Source organism: Triticum urartu, chromosome 3, assembly GCF_003073215.2.
Source record: "Triticum urartu cultivar G1812 chromosome 3, Tu2.1, whole genome shotgun sequence".
In the NCBI taxonomy this organism is placed as follows: domain Eukaryota; kingdom Viridiplantae; phylum Streptophyta; class Magnoliopsida; order Poales; family Poaceae; genus Triticum; species Triticum urartu.
The window spans coordinates 2,585,162-2,603,212 of record NC_053024.1 but is presented as its reverse complement, the minus strand read 5'-3'; the positions used below and the strand labels follow the sequence as shown (position 1 = coordinate 2,603,212).

The 18,051-nt window shown below is 44.8% G+C and overlaps 1 protein-coding gene and 1 long non-coding RNA gene across 2 annotated transcripts; both read left to right on the top strand.

Moving 5' to 3' along the window:
* On the top strand, window positions 1-7,713 carry LOC125542450. The gene is made up of 10 exons (XM_048705495.1): window positions 1-32; window positions 517-778; window positions 901-1,040; window positions 1,523-1,604; window positions 1,791-2,010; window positions 2,089-2,664; window positions 3,066-5,406; window positions 5,497-5,596; window positions 5,715-7,148; window positions 7,302-7,713. Exons 1-6 carry the CDS (start codon window positions 1-3, stop codon window positions 2,376-2,378), a joined length of 1,026 nt encoding a protein of 341 aa, XP_048561452.1. The 3' UTR covers window positions 2,379-2,664; window positions 3,066-5,406; window positions 5,497-5,596; window positions 5,715-7,148; window positions 7,302-7,713.
* An 8,039-nt stretch (window positions 7,714-15,752) lies between these two features.
* Window positions 15,753-18,008, top strand: LOC125547464. Its single transcript, XR_007300677.1, has 3 exons — window positions 15,753-16,566; window positions 16,632-16,803; window positions 16,955-18,008. It is a non-coding gene; the product is annotated as an uncharacterized LOC125547464 (long non-coding RNA).
* The last annotated feature ends 43 nt before the right edge of the window (window positions 18,009-18,051 follow it).

Below are 18,051 nucleotides of genomic sequence, written 5' to 3'. Positions count from 1 at the left end.
ATGAGCCCGGGCTCAGAAATTGATATTTGGATGTAATGGTCTTTGTTTTAGTATTTTTTTTCCAGCCAAAAACTGTTGCCAAAAGTGGGAGACGGCTCATAGGAGAGGGGAAAATTGTTTCTTGTGCCCAACGTATAGTAGAAATCATCAGCTGTTGTTTGTTCAAAAAGCATGAACTTTACTTCTGCAAGAACAATTCAATATCAGACTGCATTTTCATTGTTTCAAACAGTTTAGCTACACTTATACAGAGTTCAATTCAAAGTGAACGTTGATTCAAGACAGTAAGATAGATCACACTTCATTATTTTGTGAAAGAAATGCACCTATATGTGCTAGTATATTATTAATAATAAAGCACGGATTGAGGTTGTCGGGTTCACCGTCGCGCACGTTTTGCAAAAAAGTCCCTCAAGTTGATAAGAATCAACCCGCAGTCCACCGTAGCCAGATGCAAGTGAAAAAAAAAACGGTCCGTACGCTGAACTGACTCGCCTGTCGTTGACTCTCGATAAGATTGTTGCCCCGCACGAGGGTTTCTTCGGCGGCCGCGCCCCCATCCCTCTGCTGCCGCCCTGCGGTGCCTGTCCTCGGTCTGCGGTCGCCAAATACGGACGAGATCGACAGGATCCGCCGCATCTCGCGCAACACCCAGCCGCTGCTGCTCATCGGCCATGCAGGGAGCACGGACGAGCTGCTCGTCGACATCCATCCCACAGCACCGCCGAAGACGGTGCGCCAGCCTCCTCGACAGCGCGCGGCTCCTACTTGCCACACGGTATGCCGCCTGCCCGCCGCTTCCCTGGATCCCACTCCCCCTACCATAATATTCCTATTTTAAGGCATGCAAAGTGTTTGATGAAATTTGACAGTAAAATTGTTTTCTGTGCTGGCCGGTAGAACGGCCGCGTCGCCAAGCTGCAGCGGGTGCCGCGGCGGACGAGGCACCGCTTGTGTCAGAGCCCGAAGCGCCCGTGGAGCTGGCACGGTGGTGGCTCTGCTGTATGTGGGAGCTCGGTTCCGTCCTCAACTTCCTCCACGTGCGTGTCCCTTTTCTACCATCATACCCTACCCCCAGCGGCCGGCAGATCGGCGTACTGGGTTTGCTTCTTCGCTTAGGGTTCTAGGAATTTACTGCTAATCTTTAGTTTTCTTGCATTAACTATTTGAGCACATGGTACAGTAGCAGCATGGCTGATGTCTGCTATTTCATCGCTGGAACATACTTCATTCATTGATTTACTAGAGTAGATTTGATTGGCACTGTATTTGATCACATGCTCTGCTTAGGCAATACATGTTGTTCAGCCAGCATCTCTAGGATTGGTTATGTTGGAAACAATTTAATGCCAGTATTGATATTCCATTCACTAAACTAACAGAGATCCAAACTGCAGGTTGCAGAAGGTGATGTACCAATAGTTGCATCACATGGCTTAGTCCTGTACATGAGAATTGCTTGATCAGATATTCAGATTCAGTCTTATCTTCATAGTTTTTCTAATTGTTTGATCTTGTGCAGAGCTGAAATTGAATTGTACAAGGAGCTTGAACCATCGACTCGCTTACTGATCTTGAAAGCAATATGCGACATACGTGTCGAGGTCCGTGCTATTGCCATCCTAGGGAGGCAATGAAGTTCTTCAAAGTGCCAATCTTTCAAAATGTGCATTGCGGTAGAGAACTGTTACACCATTTTGATGTTGTATGTCTCAATTGTGTTTTGTGTTAAGTATATCAATCCTAACTTGGACTGACAGTTTGAACCGAGTTCCATTATGTTGATTCAGATTGTTAGAAAGCTTATTTCACTATGCCGAGAAGCAATACAGGGGCATGAAGCAAGCGAGCAGGTGTGTGCAGCGACCTGCTACTGCACTAATAGCCTTGACAGAGCACCGAGGCCGGCTCGACAGGGCATGCCGCCTGCCGGTGGACACCTGGATGTGCGCGTCGGAGATGGACCCGCTTCATTGCCTCTGCAGCCTAGACAGAGCTCCGCCAGTGCTGGTGATGGCGCTCTCCATCTACTTTCTCCACCGGCTATCAGAGAGTAGAGATCATATCGTGGATTTGTTTTTTCTTCAGAGACGTGCTCCCGTCGTTGTTGGCTGTCGAATTTGCAATGCAATCCATCCCTATGTCGATGTCTTAACCACTTCGTACTTCTGCACAATCCGCAGAACATAGCAGCTGCCGCAATTTACCCATTGATTTCTTGGAGTGATCCAAACCTAGGAAAGCCTGCTACTTGTGCAAGCAACAGGGTAAGAAGTTTCAGTTTTCTTACTAATGCACCTCAATTTGAAAGGTTAGAACATTTTATTCACCCGTCCTATTTTTTATCTATACTGATGATCATTTTTTCATCTCTGTGATCTTCTTTGCTCCAGTTGTGTTAATACTTTGTTTGCACGTCAGTGGAAATTAAAATTTCTTGCTACCATGAGAGTTACTCCATGTCAGTATGTACATGCAGATGTAAGCAATGGAGAAACTCGTGCAGATGATGATTGAAGCATTCTTCACGAATTTTCCAACCTAAACTGGCTACAGAGTTGGGGAAAAGACGAGTCTAGGCTCTTGATGAACACATCTTCTTTCCCAGATGACTAACAGTTGGCACCTCTATACATTACATCAGGCCAACGCTACAAAGCCCCTGTATGCCTCTGCCTGCCTGCCTCAATGGACATTCCGGTCACAAAAAAGTAGATAAAAATACTAATCAGTTTGTCAAAATACATGTTGGTTATCTTATGAACAAGTATAGCTGTCAGCAGAGTACAAGAAAATATGTTTCAATTTTTCCATGAAGCAAACTTATATTATGATTATCACATTTTGATCTTGGAGTAATGGTCGACTTCAGTAGATGTTACTGCAGTATACACCAGTCCCGTATTTCTACCTACAAGTCTGAGCTCCATCGGGATAATCAGATTAGTGTATCACAACCTTGATGTTTTTAAACATGCATATTTTGTAGTTATTTTAGTATTATGCAGAATGCATATCTATCCCTCGAATTTATGTATAAATTCTGCAATTTCTTGGCATTTCAGGTTTGGGAATATTTGACTCAGAGCTTTTGCTGAATGGTATTGTCGTCCAGAAGTTAGAGTTCGAAAGGCATGTCCTGGTGCTCCTCACGTTCTGGGATGATCAATCTCCTATTATACATGGCGACGTACACAGGACAAGCCCAAGCTAGCTGATTAAAAGGCACACAATCTGTGTACGCAACAAGAGTTGTTGGCGGCTAAAATCATGAAGCAACGGACTAACAAATTGTGGCCAGCATACACGCAGGCAAAGATAGCCAATGTATTTGCATGTTTTCTTGACTTAGACTACAATGCATTTTCCATGAAATAAATTATCTTGCCATCTGCTCTTTAGATACAGACATAGAATAGATTAAATGTATAGATGTCGGCACAAATTTCAAATTTTGGGACGTAACCAAAATAGTTGGCTAAACTTTGGGAGACAAAGAGAATAATTGTAGTTGTGTACAACGAGAAACTCCCTTTCTTTTGAAATCATAGTCTGAAATCATACTATATAAGAGGGTACTTTTGCAACATGTGCATTTTCTTACTTCCGAAATCATACTATATCTTCCCTAATTAATAATAAAGCAGTTACTGCTTCTGGTCGTCCGTCGTCGCTAGCGATTTTGCATAAAAGTCCCTTGGTTTATAAGAAATTAACCCGCAGTCCCTGTTTTAGTAGGTCTCTATATAACGTTTCAATTTTACAAAAAAGCCCCTCTAATCCCGCACGGGCGCGAAGCGGACCGCGCCGCCGCCCGCAGCTCCCGCCTGCCCTCGCTCCCCTCGCGCCCGCAAGCTCCCGCCTGCCCTCGCTCCCCTCGCGTCCGCAAGCCGCCTCGCCGGCGACCCCACCCCTCCGCCCCGCCCCGCCGTCGGCGACCTTCACCGCCAGACCTTCGTCTGCTTCGCCGCCTCGCCCCTCTCGCCTCTCCTCCTTCTTCTCAATCTCCTCTCACCTCTCTCCCTCTTTCTTGCTGGACAGGGGCCTCCATGGTGCCGCCGACCCTCAATCTCGCCGGATCCGGCCGCCCCCACGCCAAATCCGCCGCAAATGGATCCACCCCCGGCCGGATCCGACCGGGCCCCGCTGTCGTTGCCACCGGAGCGCTCCTCCTCCCCACCGTGGCACATCCTCTCTAGGTCGCCGGATCCAGTGCCATGCCGGCCACGGCCAGAGTTGGAGGAGCTGTTGTCTACTACCTTTCCCTAAAGCGGTGAGCCCTCTACAATGGAGACGACGTCGTCTCGTCGTGCACACCACGGGGGTTAACGGCAGAGCAGAAGCCCGCGCCCCTACTCCCCACCGCGCCATATCCTCTCCAGGTCACCGGATCAGGCGGAGATCCCTGCCAGCCGATGATGAATCATACCCTTCATATCTATACATCCCCACCCCCCTCAAGAGAAATCTGGAGGCAAGAATAGGTTTAAGTTCTCCCACGGCTGCTCTTCTAATTTTTTACTTAAATTAGGTAAAGATTTGCTTGTTCTCTCTCTGCAATTCAAATGTGCTAGACGCTTGAAATACTTAACCTCATTTGGTTTAGAGAAATAAATAATTCACACAGATAGTAGAATACTTAGACGACTTTGAGAAACTTTGGTCATTAAAACTGAGGATATATGAGTGAGCATAGAAGAACACAAGTCTATTCAAAGCAACAGAATGTAGTAGTTACTTAACAGGCCAGATTAGTTTCTGTAGTTACCTATTTTTGCTCTGTCAAAGTGTAAGATAATGTTCATCTCAATCCAAGAGGTGTAAATGATCATGCCATCTAATAATGGTATCGATGTTTGGCTTTGTTTGGCGACTGGAATTTTCTATTTCGAAAAGTTACTGGTGATGGTACATCAGAATCGGCAAACTCTACAGGGTTTAAGCAAGTGGTACTAAAAAGTACTTCTAGAAATTTACAATGCCTAGGTGGTTTGATGTTCCATGTTCATCACTTTTGCGAATACTTTGATAGGACTAAATGAATAACAGAACCCTTTGTGCTCTATATGATTTACCGAGAGGATTGGGCTAGGAGTTAGTTTAATTTGTATGTTAGGACAAAGATGATTCAGTGATGAAATTACAGTTGCTAATTCAATGTATAGATCCTACTCTGTACACATTGACATTCTTATCAGCAATTTAATATGTCCTATCTTTTTGACCTTGGAACAGTAGGGGAGCCCCCTATGGTATTTTAATATGACCTATCTCATTCGCCGTTATTTCTGCTGAAGATTATTTGAAATTATCAGGCAGTGGCCCTCTTCAAGTCCTACTTTGGTGGAACTTTTGATCAAGATGCTATCAGGAATAACTTGGTGCTAATATACAAACTTCTTGATGGTAAGGGCACATCCAGTTTTGGACTTTGCTTGCTGCTTCACTTTCCACCATGGAATGTTTTTTGTTTGTAATATTGACTCTGTGCAACAGTGCAGAGATTATGGACTTTGGTTATCCTCAGAATCTCTCACCTAAATTTTTGAAGTTATACATAACCCAGGAACGTGTACGGTCGCCATTTTCCTCCAAGGTCAGGAGTATATGAATAATGAGTCTGCTGTATTGGATTTACAAAAATAATTATGTATGTTCCTATTTATTTTCTAGGTAAGTAACTAAATCACATATCCTTTTCTCTATATTGATAGCCTTCAGATAAGCCTGTTCTAAATGCGACCCTGCAAGTTATCGGTGTTGTTGGTTGGAGAAGAGATGGTATTGTGTACAAGAAGAATGAGGTATTTGAATTAAATTGTAGGGAGGCTTCAGTTGTATTCAGAAAAAAAACATAGCACCAACATTTATAATGGTCCTAGGTTCCTATCAGAGCGGGGGCTACTAGCAATGCCATCATCCTACATACATTTTAAAATGCATCTCAGTTCTAATACATATTGTACATGAACCAGCATTCGTGTTAGAACAATGGCCCATATTTTCCTCTGTTTTTGTTTCTTTGTTGTCTTTAATGTCATCTCATTTTTACATTCTGTTCTTCTCGCATGTTAGGTTTTCTTGGACATTATTGAGAGCATAAACCTTCTTATGTCTTCTAAAGGGATTTTATGGACCATCAAATTTTACTTATCTGGTCTGAGGTTTCTCGTGTCTTTCCTGTTCAGCTATTTGATGTCCATTGTGTATATTTCTTACATTTCTGCAGGGCGTGTTCTATGATGTGACGTGACTGGAAAGATTCCAATGAAGTGTTTCCTTTATGGAATGCGCCTATCTGAAGTTGGGAATAAATGCCAAAATTTAAATGGCTTAGTAACATCATTTTTTCTTTGGGATGTGTGTCTCCTATTGAGTGTCATGGCTATTGGCATTCTTATATTCAACATAAAAATGTATTCATAGCTTTTTCAGGCTATTGGCATTCTTATATTCAGCATAAAAATATATTCATAGCTTTTTCAGAGTACGCATAAATGCTCAATAAACTATTGCATAGAATTTTAATTAAGCGACATGTGAGAATTTTTCTGGTTATAACCTTTAAGAGGAAATTAGTTTATTTTGGTAGTATGTGTCTCCTAACTTGAATGAATGCAAACTTTGTATGTTAAGGTTATAAGCACGCTTACTTGGATGGTTGGATGCACAAACCTCTAACCACATTAGTGAACTACAGTGTCATTTTTCTGGCCCTGTAAAATTGTAATTATGCATATTCAATGCGACATTTGCACGCTGTAATTCTATATTCGGTGCTAATATGCTCGCTACCATGTTGGTCTTCTGAAGCCTTCATCTCTGCAGGGTCAAACTTTTGATTTTGGCACTTAGTAAACTACATCTTGTGCATTGGAGGAGGTAGCCCCTGGACTGGTGAAGACGTGAAGGGCGACACGAGGAGGCTTGCGGTGGTCGTTCCAGGAGCATCTCTTCGACAAGTAGCAGTGCACTACGTTGGACAGCTACCAACCGAGACGGCCGGCTGCCTGACAAGGACACCATTTCTGGTCTTACAGTCCTGGAGCGGTGAGCATCTGAGCTTCCATCACCGATCTGAATAACAAACTTGCGGCGCTCCTTAGCGTCACTGATTGAAACATTAGCAACAACAATACTTGCTTCAGGTGTGTGCTCCTCCAATCAATATATTTACAACTGTGTGTCACACGCTGTTTATTGATGAAATTCAGGATAGACACCTTAGCGTCACTGATTGTAGCATTGTCCATCTAATCTTCCTTTTTCTGTTCATAATACTTGATATGTCTGATTACTAGGCTTAAGGAGTAAAGAACGGCAAGCATGGATGACAGAGGGACAACACCTGCTCCAAATTTGAAAAATCCAGGAGGTTTACAACAGGCATGCAAGGTCCTCGAAAAGTTCAAGTAAGTGCTATACGTGACGTAGAGGAGAATGCTATGTAGGACATGCACATGTAGTTGCTGCTTCTAAAGAACGGCACAAGTTTGGACCAAACGCTGGGAGAATACAAAAGGTATAATTGCATAAAGTTTACTACTGTAATAGATCCAGGTTGCAGTGATGAAGAGGACAATGATGTGTAGGACATAGTGGTCGTTACTTCTATAGATTCAGAAGGATGCAGGTTCGGATCAATTGTCAAGATGATACAAAAGGTGTTGCACAAATTTTACATACTACGTTGGGTGATTTGTTTGGCATTCATTCTCTGTTATGCCTGATGCATGTGTCTTAAGCCTACTAATAACTTTTTGGATCAATGGTAAATCTACTGAACAAACTCCTGTCTTATCCCTATTGTGTGTCTTAAGGTTAATCTATTCATGGTTAGTTTTCCTTACTGTACAAATGTCTTCTCTTTTTTGTATATTTTCTCTTCTCTGTCCTTTACGGTAATATAGACCGTGCTCACATTGTTGCAGCTTGCAATTAGTTCTAGATTTGTTCATGAGTGTCATTCGAGGTCAGAGTAAATATTTTGGCAGAGTAAACAATGATGGAAGTGTCATACAATTTCGTCTTATATAGCTATAACAATTTTGATACATATTTTTATCTGATTAACTTGCACTTCTGCACCACCATAACAAGCGGTGGAGATCTGCCTCTTTGTTTTCAATTAATGTGAGAACTTCTAGCCTTCTAGAACAAGAGTGGTAGCTTCTTTAACTTTGTGTTGTAACAAATATTGTATATGGTCAATCCAGGATGAAAATCTACTTATTAACTTTGTTAATCTGGTTACAGTCAATCTAGGGGGTGCTTCTTTCGCTTCGGTATTTATCAGTAATATTGGTAGTTCTCTGTAGTACTCTGTATTAGTTTTTACCTCTTTGTCCTTCATGATTGCTTAGTTGCATTGTTTTTGCTTCTGACTATACTGCTCTGCTACAGATGATAGCGCCATTTGATAAACGTTTGGAAATTCAAGCCTGGTCTTGTTCCGCAACATGTGACCTTCTACTTCTTAATGGACTTTAAGTTTTAGTCACCCTTATATCGTTAGGTAATATAACAAGGTTATTGTTTAGATCATATAATCAAGCATGTCTGCTTATCGAAAAGTTAAGCTTTCCCACCTTGCACGCAACTGCTACCATTATTGCTTAGAAGAGGCAACTTAGTGATACAATCTCTTGACTATAAGGCAGTTAGTGATTGCCATGTTTGTTGAATTAAAGTTTCACCTGTCAGATCAGTTTACACACATTGAATTTTACTTAGTGTGCCTCTAAGGTTTTACCTTCTACAAAGCTATAGCACCTACAGGTGATCCGCCTTTTCTTCTTCTAGATCCCCCTGTGTGTGTATAATCTTCTTCTAGATCCCCCTGTGTGTGTATAATCGACAGACATTGTCCTTCTAATTTCTTTTTCCAGTAGATGATTGTGGACAAAGTTTCCAATCCATGCCTTTTTGCTATACTAATTTTTTTGGGTGATGCAGCATAAGTTATATAATTGCTGCACTTAAGTAACTGATTTATCTGGCAATAGATTGTCACAATGATAGCTCTAACCTTTGTGCCAACAATCTGAAAATTGTAGCATTATGCTTTAATATTTTTTAATGTTCTTTAGGTGGTTGTTTCTCAGAAGTAGTACACTTGGCATAGCTTTTCAGAAGACAACAGTTCAGTAGGAAGCAAGTGAATGAAACATTTTCGTTGTTTTCTACTCCATAGTTATGTACAAACACACAAGTGGTGCTTAAACATTTTGTTGCTATTTATCCTTTCATGAGCCGGATGTGCCATTGACAGCGGTGGCAAGCCTGGATTAGTTGGATTCAGAAGGTGGATTGAATTACCAAGTTGTTTTACCACCATGATATTTTTTTAAAATTTTGAACATTTCTTCAATTTGTGAATAAATTTAAAAAAACACTTTCTTGCATTTCTTAATAAATTTTCAAAATCATGCGATGAAATGTGAACAAAATATGGTCATAGCTATTGAAGATTATGATTTTTTTTTCTCCCGTTGCAACGCACGGGCCCTTTTGCTAGTATTATTTAAAAAATGTCGTGCACACAACGTTTCTTGGCCGATATGCACATGACACTCTACTTGAGTGGGGTAGAAGTGCTGGCCAACTGCATCCGATGGTTGCCACAGCGTGTCGACCATAAATCAGACACAGTTTTGTGGTTCTCATGGCACTGTTCTATTATTTTCTCCCTTCCCCTCTCATCTTCTTGATTTTGAATAGTTTATATATTAATTCAAGCTCAGCCTTACCTTCAAGCCTTAAAATTATTGTTCTGCCAGGTTTAGACAGAGCTGGTGGACAGGAAGCCAATGGGCTACATTTTAGCTCTTTAATTTGTTCATGCTTGTCTTATGCTGATAAGTTTTTTCTTCCTTTGTTTCCTAGGAAAAAGTAATCAAACAATCCCACTCGCAACTGCGACATAGCATTAATTACACATGAACGCTCATCCCCTCTTGAAAATTTCCAATTAGTTTAGTACTACCTTTTTATGCAGGTAAACAATCTGTTGATTGTGTGTAGGATAAGCTGTGACGTGTGTTGGGCGTTGTGTTGAAATAGAGGACATGGACGCGTTGTTGTGTGGGAGACGAGGGTGTGTGTGTTTGGCGTACAGGCCTATGATATATTTTATTTTTCCCGTTGCAACGCACGGGCATGTTTCCTAGTCCCTAATAATAAAGTACGAATTGACTCCGTGGGTTTATCGTCACAATACGCTTTCTTTATATGAATTTACGCTTTCAGTTTAAATTTAAAACATATACGCGAGGTGGTACTAAAGCGTTGATAGATTTCGCTCGGATCGTTCGGCACCAAGAAAACGAATGAAACAACCCATCGAGAAAAGGCCAAGCGAAGAAACAGCCCATATCAACCGCGGAGCCTCTCCACCGTCATGTTCCACATGGGCACGCAGTTGAACTGGTACTTGACGCCGGTGAACGCTGAGAAGCCGAAGTAGGCCCGCTTGCCGAGGAGCACTGCCGAGAGGTCAGCGGTGCGTCGAGCAAGGCCACGCCGTGGCGACGTACGCGCGCGCGCTGCGACGCACCGTCGTAGTTGACCCAGACCATGTAGAAGCCGTCGTTGACCGTGGTGTCGATGGGGGCGAGCTGGATGCTGAAGGGCGTGAGCGAGGTGGCGTGGGTGCAGCGGACGCCGTTCACGTCGAGGCCGACATGGTTGTCATCGAGGTTGTAGGGCTGCTTCACCGTGTCCAGCTCCACGGCCGCGAACCCGTTGGCGGGGTTGCCGTCCATGGACGCATTGGTGAGGCCTAGGTACCCGCCGTGGCTGCCGGGGGGCAGGCCGCCGCCGCCGTTGCTGGACGCGACGACGAACGCGAGGCCTTCGCCCTTGCTTGTCGCGTTGGTGCGGTAGAGGTTGATCCGGAACACGGTGGAGAAGGAGGCGACGTACCTGCCGCCGGCGGGTTCAGAGGCCCACAAGACGAACGGGGAGGAGAGGAAGACGCTGCCGGTCTGGTTGACGAGGAAGTTGTCGGGCCCGCTGGTGCTGTTGCTATCCGGGGTGATCTGGAGCGTGTTCTGGGTGACGCTGGAGTTGCTGGCGAAGGTCAGGTTGGCAGGAAGCAGCACCAGCACCATGACCACCAGGGGTCACCGTTGCAAACGCCGCGAGGAGCCCAGGACATCTCGCTAGACGCCGGGGAGGAGGATTCCGGAAAGGCTCCCCGGGCTTCCTCTCGCTGGAGGCAAAGCCAGGCAGCTGCCGGCCTTTTGTTTCACTCTCTGCTGCATCTTGTTCTGGCTGGCGGTGGTCGTCATCGGTGTGACCGTGCTCACCGTGTACCTCGTCTACCGCCCGCAGCCGCCGAAGCTCCGGTGACGGATGCGTCCCTGAACGCCGGGTACGTGGACGAGCTGACCGTCCCCGGCGTCCCGGCCCACGGCCTCGCGCTCAACGCCGACCCTCACCGCCCTGGTCGCCATCACACAGCCAGTATCGATCAACGATTCGTTGGTTTATCCTGGTTGCGAAAGTTTGATCAACCCTTCCACTATCGTGCATCCATAGAATAGTCCCACCTCGCTTCATTAGATCGAATCAGTCCAGTTTATATACATGTTGCTTAGCAAATCAACAAGCAAGCTTGGAAATCAAACAAGTAGAGGGCAAGAAGAGGGATTGGTGTGTCCAGATGGCGAGCTCCGGCGGAGGCCGGGTGATGCAGCGAGGCGGGATGTGTGCTGCCGCGGCAGCGAGCGAGCGAGCAGGGGGCGAAGGTCAATGGGGGGAGGCCCGAGGGGGAGGCCAGATGTGTGCCGTGGCAGCGAGCGAGCAGGGGGCAAAGGTCAACGGATGGACGGAGCAAGATGGAGAGGGAGGCGTGCGGGGGAGAGAGAAGTTGAGCAGCAAACTAGCCTGATCAAGTCTCACACGTTGGTAGCTCACCTGAAACGGTGTCCAGAAAAAAGGTTTACCAGAGACCAACCCTGAATTGCATTGGAATAATTTCTTAAATATTGGTTTGTTCTTATCATTTTAATCTTAAATAAGATTAAAGTGCTTGTGCACAATGGGGTGGAGCATTTCCAGAATGGTCAAAAACTCAGTTTGGCCACAGAGTACTTTAAAGCAATCTTGGGACAGCCTGCCCCCTCCTTGAACACAATGGATGTGCACTCCCTATACACTCCGCTTGATTTATCTGCCCTGACGGCACAGTTTTCCTGGGCTGAAATCGTGCAAGCCATCAGTGGCTCACCCAATAACAGAAGCCCGGGACCTGACGGTTTCACCAACGAGTTTTACAAGACTTTCAAGCTGTTGCTAAAGGATGACCTGCTCCGTTTTTTTGAGGATTTCCACAAAACTGAAGTTGATATTGCTGGTATTAACTCTGCTCTCATCACCCTGCTACCCAAAAAGGATACGCCCCTGGAGATGCGGGATTTCAGACCTATTTCTCTCGTACACAGTATACCCAAGCTGGTTTCTAAGGTTCTGGCAGGCAGACTGAAAACTTGGATCCCTCTCTTGATTCACTCCCTCCAGTCTGGCTTCTTGCAGAGCAGATCGATCATAGAAAATTTTACCCTGGCTGCCGAAATGATCCAATATGCATACAAACGGAAATTGCCGGTCATTGCTCTGAAGTTGGACTTCCATAAAGCTTTTGACAGTGTCAGTTGGTCCTGTTTACACAAAGTACTTGAAGCCAGAGGTTTTCCTCAGTTGTGGATTAGTTGGATTCATACGCTTTTGTCAACTGGCAGCTCTAAAGTCCTTCTTAATGGTGAGATGGGTGCTCCCATCCGGGCTAAGCGAGGGTTTCGGCAAGGCGACTCCTTATCCCCGTACCTCTTCATTATTGTTGCAGACGTACTGCAGAGAATGTGCTGCCATTTGTTCCAGGATGGCTCCCTGGTTCGCCCACTCGGTTCGGACAGTTTCTTCCCGGTCCCGCAATACGCGGATGACACGCTGATCCTTTTTCAAGGCACTAGCAGCAGGCGGCAGTTGTTAAGTCAACCCTCACAGCTTTCTCTGCGTTTTTTGGGCTCACCATAAATTTCCACAAGAGCACTCTCATACCTGTTGCTGTGGACTCCAGCACCGCTTCGGCCATTGCCCAGATCCTAGGCTGCCCCGTTTCATCCTTTCCATGCAACTACCTGGGTCTGCCTCTCTCTCTGCACAAAATTACGCACGGTATGTTACTGCCTATTATACACAAGGTTGACCGTCGTCTTTCAGGATGGTTAGCTACCTTCTTATCCTTAGGGGGTAGACTGACTCTCATCAACTCAGTTCTCACTGGTATACCAAGCTACTTCATGTCATGCTTTGCTTGGCCCAAGGAGTCTCTGGGGAAATTAGAAAGTCTCTTATGTGCTTTCTTCTGGCAAGGCAAGAACAAAGTCAAGGGTGGCCAATGCCTAGTGGCTTGGGATACAGCATTGTTGCCTCGTATCAATGGAGGGTTGGGAATCCGTCAGCTGCAAGCTCACAATCAAGCTATGATGTGCAAGTTTGTCTCCAAAGTTCTACAAGGTTCGGACATACCATGTTATAACTGGTTTGCCACACATTACTGCCTGGCTGTTCTTCCACAACGTGCTAGTAGCAGAGACACTACCATCTGGAAAGGGTTCAGAGATCTCGTTCCTATGGTCATCAACTCCTCTAAATGTGTTCTGGGGTCTGGGCTTTTGATTTCCTTCTGGAAGGACCAATGGCTAGAAGTGGGCCGTTTATGCCAGCTCTTCCCGACGCTGTATTCCTTCGCGGCACAGCCAGCTTGCTCAGTACAATCACAGCATTCTAATGGTTCATGGGCTATTCAGCTCCACCCTAATCTCTCACAAACGGCCTCAACTGAGCTAGCTGCCCTGCAGGGTTTGTTGATGGGCATTGCTCCAAACTTACTGCATGAGGACAAACGGTCTGCTTCTGTGAGCTCAGGACAGCTTTGCACTGGATACTTCTACAGGCTACTCACCTTCCGAGGGGTTTTGACAACCTTTCACACTTGGGTTTGGGATGTGGTGATCCCCCTCAAACACAGAATCTTCCTATGGCTTGCTTTCCGTGGCCGCCTAAACACTAAGGATAGCATGGTAAAGAAAGGCTGGTCGGAGGCTGCCCCGTTTGCACATTGTGACAGTTGCCCCGCTGTTGAATCAATCGATCACTTACTACTACGCTGTGCACCTGCCAGCGTTCTTTGGGGCAAGATGGAGCTGGACGTTCTGGCTTGCTCGGCTACTAATGTTCTTTCTTTTGTGGAGCAAGCATAACACCAGATCAGTTTCAGGCACAAATGGAATGTGGCTTTCGCGGCTTGTGCTATTGCCTTGTGGCATGCTAGGAATGACAGAGTCTTCAACTCCAAAATCTGGTCTGTAACATATACATGCCTTTATGCAGCAGACATGCTCCGTCTTTGGAGTTTCAGAACTCCAAATCAACGCACCAGGGAGGTTCTCCAGGTTTGGAGACAAAAGCTGCTGCATAGTGTGTAGACGAATGATGTAATCCTTCTCCCCTCCCTTCCCCTTCCCCTTCCCCTTCCTCTTCCTTCCTCTTTTCTTCTTTCAGCCTGCTTGTATGTTGCACCTTGGTGCACCAAACAAGTTGTACTTGTACTGATACTTGTTACTTCATCAGGCTCTGGCCTGTTTTGAAATATAAGGTCGGCAGCCTGCCACCTTCTTTGTTTCATTTTGTTCCAAACAGTGATTTCACTTTTTTGACTCATCATTTTGTGTTGTTCAACTGTCTTGGATCGGCTTGCTTCTAATCGATACCTTAATAAACACACCAGCTACAACGCTTTCAGATACAGTATGTGAGACCAACTGATTTTACTTTTTTCATTTGTTGGAGACGTACTTTAAGGCTAGAGGGACATCAAGCTCGGAGACAGCAACTCTGATGCTTGAAGTGTATGGAGGCTGCCTTTGTAGGACAAAACTACTGTGGATGCTTTTATTAAACTAGATGATACCCTGCACGTTGTTGCGGGAATATTTACAATACATTTCGATGATATGTGATTTCTATGGAACGTGAATAGTGATACTACAAAAACTAAAATTGCAAATCCATATGCTTTATTGTGTTTGATTAATGTATTGTAAAATATCTAATATATGTTTGCATGTTGAGGTGGACATTTTCATGTGCATGAATGCATATTGTGATGGGCCTTTTGCCATGCATGTTGCTTGATGATGTGGCATACTTGCATGTTGAGAGAAATATGTTAGTGGGGGCTAGCTATTTAGATATAGAAGATTAGGCCATGTTGACGTCGTAGCCCTTTTAGTTTCAATTGCATTTTAAAAGTCCTCATCTCATTTTAGTACATAATTTCAAAAAAAAAATTATCTTTACTGTGAGTCTTGAAAACGTGTTCATTTAGTAGGAGGATGAGTCCATGCAGGGATAATACTTTTTCACCGGTTGCAACGCACGGGCATATTTTAATTGTTGTAATAATAATAAAGCACGGATTGACTCTATGAGTTCATCGTCACTTTTTATTAATAAAGTTGCAAATAATTACCCACCACTGCCATCCATAGGTGAAAAAAATGTTTCGCTAAAGATCTAAAAAAGACATTAGAAAAAAGATAAAAAAGAGAAAGAGCTACCCGACCCACCCTTCACGACCCTGCCTCCCAAATCCCAATCCCATCTCGACTCCAGCGCGCCGACTTTCAAAAAAAAAAAAGACTCCAGCGCGCCGCCACCTCTTGCCCCGCCCCGCCGGCGCTCCGCCTCCCGTCGCCGAGCGCCGTCGCCCCTCCTCGCCGCGCCGCCGGACCGCCTACCGTCGTCACGCGCTGCCATGGCCTACCTTGCCGCCCCGCCTACCCCTACCCCAAGTTCCCCCACACCCGCGCCCATCACCGGCATCCATACGCGCGACCTGTTTCTCCGTTGCCGGGCGGCTGCAGGAGGTGGCCGGCGTCGCCCCGTCATGAAATCCCCTAGCCGCTTGGTCTCATCCGCCGCATGCTGTCTGCCCGTACAGGATTGACGCGCCCTATATCTGGCGACCCGCGGCTACTCCTCCCAGCCCCGGATCTGCTCTCCCGCCACCTGCGACCCACGGCTTCAATGATCCACGACAAGGGATGATGACCAACTCGGCTGCCCCCTTCCCCGTGCAGCTGCCTCTGAGGCTGCAGCAGCCTTCGCACGAGGCCACTACGGCGCCACCTATGCTGTCCTGAAGTTCCGTCAGATTCGTCAATTTCAGTTTCATCAGTTTTTGTCAGATTAAGTTTCATCAGATTCAGAAAATTCAGTTTCGTCAAAGTTTCAGTTGTAAGTTAATTTCTCGCGCACGTTGGCGCTCGGCGCTCGACGTCGTCCACTTCCTCACATCACTCGAGCCCAAGTGCATGCAGGTTACACCAGCCTTTGATTTATATACCTACCGTATGTCCACTGATCAGTGACATGAAAAGGTTGGGCGCTCTGAGCTAGAACATAAGCTGATTGATGAGATGAGTTAAAATGCTTCTGATTGGTTAGACCCTCAATATTCCAAACTGAAGTCCAAGGAAGAAGGATCAGGAATAGCAGGTACGAAGCCCATGAGTTATTTGTCTTACAGGCATGCACGTGAACAAGGTTCTACATAGTTCCAGATTTCCAATGGACGCTGGTGTTGTTGGCTGACATCTCCGGGGCTGTACATCATGATGGTTACCAAGACATGACAATGATCTAAATGCTACAGACCTGAATGAAATACCATGACTGCAGGTCGTTGCTGATTTGCGTTCGAAGAGGTGCAGCAAAAAGTGAGAAGCAACTGAGGTAATCGCCGATTGAAAAAAATACATGATGCACTGATGGATTATCATGTATATAATGCCTGTTATTGGAAAGACTGATGTTTTTGGCATTTTCCATTGCTCTTCAGTGCACTGAAGAATAGTGAAATCTTGGCATCCGATTCCTTTTGCAGGCTATGCTTTTAACTCAACCAAATCTGCATTGTTAGTTGCTCTTATAGTCTGTTTGTAGCTAATTGGGGGACAAACATGGGCAATGACCAGCTTATTTTGATGACAGTGCAATCAAGGACTCACATGTTCACTGATGAATCTACCTCTATTTGCATGGTTATTTTCCGAATCAGCAACACTTTATGAGGGTCTTCATCGGCAATGTACATAGTGATGCATAACTGTTGGTTTGAATTATTTGGATGCTTCAGTTGTCAGACATGTATGTGCAGAGAGTTGAGGCTTTGAAATTAGATAATATGTCTAATGAATATGCATGTTTATTCATGGAACTATGCTCCATCTGTTTGATCAATTTGTTCGATGCATATGCTCATTCATGTGTTGTCACAGTGACTTGCCTGCGCTCATTGTTGATCGCAAAGAAGTGAGTTGGTCCAGAAATTGCAGCTGAGATGGAGCTCGGCAGGATGGCTAGACAGGCCCAGCTTGGTATTAGTCTTCTCTAAAATTTTATGTAGAAGTTTTTTCCTAGATCCAAGTACATTGTATCATTATTTTGCAGGTGTGATCCACAGCAGAGATCACATTTTCTATGATTATAATTTATTTACTCATGTTCATACTAAATGTTTTTTTAGCAAAGTTCATACTAAATGTTAAAAGGGTCAATCCACAAGCTTGTCTGATCCCCGGTTCATTTTTGAACTATGTCAACGTGTTCTATCAAGGATCATTTTGTTGCATATGGAAATGACAAGCAATTTTCTTACCAGAATTATCATATTTGTAAGGTCGATCACCCATGGGTTCTGCACTTCACTAGAAAAAATTTGTAGCCTTGACCTGATAAGTTAGTGTTGTTGTATTATGAATTATTCATAGTATGAGACCAAATTTATAGTTTTAGTTTCATACAATTTTTTGTTCTTTGATAAATGGAGATTGTCATTGTCTTCTGTTTGCATGCCAGAATTTGGCGGTCCATTGTAACAATTTTTTGGCTTGATATTTATCTGTGTAGATGCATGGGTTCAAGGGTATTCTTTCTCCCGTTGCAACGCCTCCCTGACATTGGGTGGCAACATTTCGATGT

What these genes read in the sequence shown, in the direction of transcription:
- LOC125542450 (XM_048705495.1), top strand. Translation starts at nt 1, where the DNA reads ATGAGCCCGGGCTCAGAAATTGATATTTGGAT. An exon ending in TCAGAAATTGATATTTGGAT is followed by an intron (nt 33 to 516) that starts GTAATGGTCTTT and finishes ACTCTCGATAAG; the next exon opens with ATTGTTGCCCCGCACGAGGG. An exon ending in CGGCTCCTACTTGCCACACG is followed by an intron (nt 779 to 900) that starts GTATGCCGCCTG and finishes GCTGGCCGGTAG; the next exon opens with AACGGCCGCGTCGCCAAGCT.